The sequence below is a fragment of the Microtus ochrogaster genome, unplaced genomic scaffold (assembly GCF_000317375.1).
Source record: "Microtus ochrogaster isolate Prairie Vole_2 unplaced genomic scaffold, MicOch1.0 UNK10, whole genome shotgun sequence".
Taxonomy (NCBI): Eukaryota; Metazoa; Chordata; class Mammalia; order Rodentia; family Cricetidae; genus Microtus; species Microtus ochrogaster.
In genome coordinates, this window is record NW_004949108.1 from 2,997,487 (window position 1) to 3,004,117 (window position 6,631).

General features: G+C 41.2%; 1 protein-coding gene across 1 annotated transcript in view; it reads right to left on the reverse strand.

Moving 5' to 3' along the window:
* Positions 1 to 4,385: 4,385 nt before the first annotated feature.
* The window catches only part of Ywhaq (tyrosine 3-monooxygenase/tryptophan 5-monooxygenase activation protein theta), a 30,918-nt gene continuing 28,672 nt past the window's right edge, over positions 4,386 to 6,631 (reverse strand). Inside the window, exon 6 of the mRNA XM_005366502.3 lies at positions 4,386 to 5,738. Coding sequence (XP_005366559.1) covers positions 5,679 to 5,738 — 60 coding nt within the window. The 3' untranslated portion in view covers positions 4,386 to 5,678. The remainder of the gene's footprint in view (positions 5,739 to 6,631) is intronic.

Consider the following 6,631-nt stretch of genomic DNA (forward strand, 5'->3'; position numbering starts at 1 on the left):
CGCAACAATAAACTGAAAAGAAAACCTGTCAGATAGGCTAGTGAAATGGCTCAGCAGTTAAGATCACTGGCTGCTCTTCCAGAGGACCTGTGTTCATCCCAACACCCACATCAGTGCTAACTACCTAAACTCCAGTCCCATTGGATCTGACACCCTCTTCTGACCTGCATGTGCAAGGCACGCATTGCATACAGGTGTACACACAGAAAAAATACCCCCACACACAGATTTTTATTGCCTACATAGTTTTGAAGTCTCTGATGAAACCTGGCAGTCTACAAAGATGGTAAAATCAATCTCTTATCATCTAATTTAAGCAGTTTCTCATTTCATTCTTATCAACATCCTCTCTTCAGATAGTATTTCTGGTATAACCCAGGCTAGAATCACGTTCATGGTCTTCTGCCTCCCAGCTGTAGGGATATAAGCGTATGATAACATTCTCGTGTATCTATGAGCTTTTAGCTGGTACCCAATACATATAACTGATTTTTGTTGTTGTTTTTTTAACAGGGTAGTCCTGGCTGTCCTGGACCTCTTTACATATACCAGATTGGCTTCAAATCACCTACCTTTGCCTCCCAAGTGCTAAGACCATAGACGTGTACCACATGCCCAGCTCAACATACATAGCTCTTAGATGAGAGCCTTGAACAGCAGCAACTTATAGCTTAGGATGTTCAGGTAAGTGGTTATTACACATATTAGCTGTATAGATATGGAGTTAGGCTCACCATGGAGACTATGTAGTAAGAAGTATATATGTGTGTATAGACAGACATACAGATAAAAACTCATTTGTCGGGGGCAAGAGATGGCTCAGCAGTTAAGAGCACTGGCTGCTCTTCCAAAGGACCAGAGTTCTCATAGCACCCACATGGCTGCTCACAACTGTTTACAGTTTCAGGGAATCTGATACCTCACAAAACATGAATGAGGGAGGGCAAGATACTGATGCACATAAAGCTACTTTAAAAAAAAAAAATCTACTTAAAAAAAATCTAATTAATGGGGGAAGACTTGAAATTACTTCCATTAATACTAATAGCTGCAACAGTGGGTACCCCTCCCCACCTCTTAAAAAATAATCTGTGTTGGGAGCTGGAGAGATGGCTCAGAGGTTAAGAGCATTACCTGCTCTTCCAAAAGTCCTGAGTTCAATTCCCAGCCACCACATGGTGGCTCACAACCATCTGTAATGGAGTCTGGTGCCCTCTTCTGGCCTGCAGGCATACACACAGAATATTGTATATATAATAAATAAATATTTTTAAAAGGGGGGAGGGGGAGGGATATGGGAGGTGGTGGAGAGGAGGCAGAAATCTTTAATAAATAAATAAATAAATAAAATAAAAATTTTAAAAAATCTGTGCAACTCAGTCTGAGCCTTCCAGATAATGGTATTTACAGCTCTGTGCTAACAGATCAGGCAAGTAAACTCTTGACCAAAGAGAAACAAAGACATTTCTTCTCTGGGTCTTGGTGTTTTCTAACTTAGCAACAAAATTTTCTCCTGGTTTTCCATCAGAGGACACTAATTAGAAGCAATATAACTGCTTAATAGTTTTTTAAGTCTTTCATTCCCAAGTTAGTCATTTTTCTGTGTGTGTCCTTGACAATGTAGGGTAATGGGTCTGCTCAGTATAGTAGACAATTTCACTTTATTAGAACCCTCCAATTAGCCAGGTGGTGGTAGCGCACGCCTTTAATCACAGCACTCGGGAGGCAGAGGTAGGTGAATCTCTGTGAGTTCAAGGCCAGCCCGGTCTACAAGAGCTAGTTCCAGGACAAACTCTAAAGTTACAGAGAAACCCTGTCTCGAAAAACCAAAAAAAATAAAATAAAATAAAAAAATAAAAAAATAGAACCCTCCAATTTAGGCTGACCTGATATACCTTTGCATGCTAAGAAACCACTGACCTTTACCACCAGCCCTTCTTTTATTTTGAGCAAAAGTTTCTTAAAAACAGGAGGGTTTCATGTAACCCGGGCTGGTCTTAGAACCTCCAAAGTACTGAGATTGTAGATGTGTGCCACCATACCTGGCTGAGAAAGGGTCTTCCTAACTCTACTTGAGTAGCTAGCTAGAATTATAGGTGCTTACTACCATGCTCAACCTGTTAAATCCCCTACACACCTGGAAATTCTTTGATGCAGTAGCTCAGAGTAGACTGTGCACCTTTTATAGCCAAAAAAGTGAAGCTCAGACCATGGCGACAGCTGTGAAGTTGTGTGGATCACAGTTCTGACACTCCGTCCCTGAGCACTAGCGCTAGTGAGTACATGTGGAGACCAGATGGCTTGACTTCTAGGCTGCTCATCTCTCCATCAAATCATCTTAGACTTGAGTCTAATTTCAAAAAAGGTTACTAACCTCATCCTATTTATTTTCCTAGTTTAAAGTTGTGGTGTTGCCAGCTGTCTCTGTTCTACCTACCAGTAAACCAATATTCCAAGATTCCTGAGGGTCCCTAAGTCTGGGGGGAAAATGATCATGGAGAATGGCTTAAATGAAGGGCCTTTGTGGAAAGACCCACAGGGATAAAACTGCTGTGGGAGAATGCTCTTGTACACTATAAAGATTTGTCACTTATATTGGTTTAATAAAACACTGACTGGCCAGTAACCAGGAAGGAAGTACAGGTGGGGTGACCAGATTAGGAGAATTCTGGGAAGAGGAGAAGCAGAAAGACACAGTCACCAGCCAGAAGAAGCATGATGAGAATATCTGAGAAAAGATACCAAGCCACGTGGCTAAACATAGGTAAGAAGTTTACTTAAGTTCTAAGACCTAGTTAGTAGTAATAAGCCTGAACTAAGAGGCCAAACAGTTTATAATTAATATAAGCTGTGTTTTTTTTTTTGGGGGGGGGGGGCTGAATAGCTGTAGGACCAGGCAGGACAAATACTTCCAACGACATGAACTAGCAGAAGCACACTGAATACTAATTCCAGATGGAAAGAAAAAACAAAACCCCAGTAATGCCTCAGCCTGCTATCCTTCAAAAGCTCACATTACTGGAGTAGGATGGCGAGGAAGGATTACACAAGGTGAGCAGGGATTTTGCAAGTAGTATCTACTTCTAGTCCACAGGAAGGGGAAGCCTGCATACAGCCCCTCTACTAGGAAACAGCAGCAGACTAAAGTTGTCCCAGAAAGCTCCACTGCTATTCCATTTTTTTGAGACAGGGTTTCTCTGTGTAGCTTTGAAGCCTAACCTGGGACTTGCTTTGTAGACCATGCTGCCTCGAACTCAAGAGATCCACCTGCCTCTGTCTCCTGAGTGTTGGGATTAAAGGAGTAAGCCACCACATGCAGCCTTGGAAAGAAATCTCAAAAACTGCGAGTTCAAGGGCTGGGTATACCACGAACAATGCCTAGGGGCATGGGGCCCTGGGTCCAATCCCTGGAAATGAAAATTAGAAAAAGGACACCCTCAAACATGTAGAGCCTCCCATAACTCTAAACCCTTACTTGCTTCCACCTCCCCCTGAGGAAAGATGTTTTTCTGTCTAATGCTGAAAGGCCCATAAACCAGAAGGTTGAACACCAGGACTTTAGATATTAAACTTCTCCTAAATGGAGAAGGCATTCTTTTTTGTCAGAAATTAATTTAATGTTCTCTGTGTGTATCTCCTCCGCTCAGAGTAGGAGTTCTGGAGACCAAACCGTAACCCTCTGAAAAAGCAGCACTTTTAAGATCTGAGCTGCCTTTCCAACCTTGAAATAAGACATTCAAATGTGGGGCTGAATACAGAGAGGCCACCCAGCAACCCATCACCTGACGTTACTCACCACTTACTGCTCAACACATGACAGGCTCTCAGTGTACACCATTCTCATCTTCACTCAACTATCTGTACCTAAAAGCCGTATCCTACAGATTTAAATTCAGGGAAACAAACTTCTATTAACTGTTTTTGTTTTCTTTCTGCGCTGTTTTTAACTTTTTGAGGCACTATGGATAAAAACCTATATAGCCTTATCAATTCTTCTCAACAAGCTACCAGTAAGGCTTATACCAAAGTGGGAGACATTCTAGCATGTACAAAGCTCTAAGGAAAAGAAGAATCAAGAGAAATGGAAGAGAAAGAAAGCCAGAGAGGAAGCATATAGCAACTGTAAATGGAGCTTTTCCCCCCACATTCATGTTTTAGAAAATAAGAGTTAATAAACCTTAGTGCTAATTTTTCAAATTATGTTGCCTTGAAAAATTATTTCTCAAACTAATACAGGTTAAAAGGAAATCACTGATAATATAAAATCAACATGACTTTGAATGTCCGAGTGGTAGGGAATGCTTAGAGAGTGAGCTAACTGGAAACCAGAACCCCACACTTACAACTCCAACACCAGCCAAAGCACTCCTAGGCACATGAGTAGCTTTTCTAGTGTTCAAATGTCCACTTTATTCCACACGACAGCTAACCAGATTATCACTCACATCTGAGGAGATGACCCATGAGATGACCTGGAGAAATACAGTCCAATTTTACAGTGTCGGGTATCCCACAAGTGTACCACAATGCAGAAATACATGTTTATACTAACTGCATTTTACATAAAGAGAAATAGTAATAAACTTCAGAAGGTAGTAAATGCATCTGTTCCTTAAAATACGGGTATGCAACTGTTACAAAGCCATAATAAATGGTTTTATAAAATGTAGTTTTATTTTATGTTACTCTGCTGTTACATAGGGCATAACATTTCACAAGGCTTTTTTGGGACTACAGTCAATGATTAGCAAACACAATATTGTGGGTCCAACTCTCTAAAGAACAATCACTGGACAAACTGGACACCCTCACCTCACATGTGTACAGATCTGCATGGAAAAGTACTGACGTTTAGACTTGGACTTGTGTACTTTATTTCCCCTTTCTAGTGTATTAAGAAAGGACATGCATTTTAATTTGCCCAAAGCAATGCTTGTATTCTGGCAGCAACATGCTACTTCTATTACAAGGTAAAGTGAATACCAGAGCTACGAAGGCAGGAGGTGTAAGTGAATTTTTATTGGGAAGGAAGTTGTCAACTCAAACAGCAGCAAATGAAGAATGCATAAATGAAACTCCCTGTTGTCACAGACAGACGTAACCTCCAGAATATGTGACATAGGAGACATTTCAATCTGTGACCCCCAAGACTGGATGCATTAAGAGCTTTCCCATTCAACCCAACACTTCTGGATTCCTACTAAAAAGGAATATGCAGTAAGAGTATGGAAAAGTCGCTTCTGAAAGGATTACCCCCAAAGAAGGGTCAGAGGGGGATGTAGAAATCGGGGAGTTATTATTACAATTACTTTAAATTGTAATGCACTACATTCCCATAGCTTCACAGTAATACAAAACACAGCCACTTGCAGAACTGGTTCCGAGTACTTAAATACCCAATGTACTGCCAGTCCTCTACACAAGTGTCTGCAGTTACTCGCGTTTACATGAAATGAAGCTACTGATACTTTTCTACAGCAGTAACTGCACACCAGGAAGGCCGAGACAACACAAATCAGGGGATGGAGTTTTCCCAAAGCTGCAGTGTGAAAAGACTATAAACAGTTGATCCCATACACATGAATAGGCTTCCTTGCTAGAGGAAATCCAGGTGAAATAAGGAATGGAGATGTAAAAAGGTTTTCTTGAGGGACGAAGGACGCACCCTGGATATGCCTTTAGTTTTCGGCCCCCTCCGCTGCATCACATTCTTCTCCTGCACTGTCCGATGTCCATAACTACAGAGGAAGAAAAAAAGAAACACCATAAGATATTACTTCCATTTAGATATTCTTTACGTCCCTTGAGAGAAGTCGTTGAGAATGATCATGACAATCCTTCCTCAAAACTGAACACCATCACCCCTTCAAAACACATTCTAACAAGACATTTACAAAATCACATACACACATAAATATGTGTATAAATATGTGTACTGTGGGCAGCACCACCATCTACATGTTCCTCCTTGGGGTCTTGCTCTGACTTCCCTCAAGGATGGACTATGACACGATGTGAGAACCAAATATACATCTTTCTCCTCCCCAAGCTGCTTTGGTCATGAGCTTTTTTTTTTAAATTAGTTTATTATGTATATAGCATTCTGCCTGCATGTATGCCTGATACCAGAATTCATCACAGATGGTTGTGAGCTACCATGTGGTTGTTGGGAATTGAACTCAGGACCTCTGGAAGAGCAGCCAGTGCTCTAAACCTCTGAGCCACCTCTCCAGCCCATGGTCATGAGCGTTATACAGCAGCAGAGAGCAAACTGAGTTAAGTAATAGAATTGTAATTACAGAATACACAAGGGAAATGCTGAGAATCTCATATTCTCCATTCTCAGTAGTGAAATGCTTTCCTTGAAAACAATATTTAAATAGAATTTATAACCAGGTATTGGTGGCACACATCTTTATTCCCAGAGCTCAAGAGGCAGAGAAAGGTGGATCTCCGTCCAAGTTCAAGGCCAGCCTGGTCTACAGAGTGAGTTCCAGGACAGTCAAAGTTATACAGACAAACTCTTGTCTCAAAAATAAAAAAGTAAAAAAAATAAAAATAAAAACCCATGTAAAGCCGGGCGGTGGTGGCGCACGCCCTTTAATCCCAGCACTTGGGAGGCAGAGGCAGG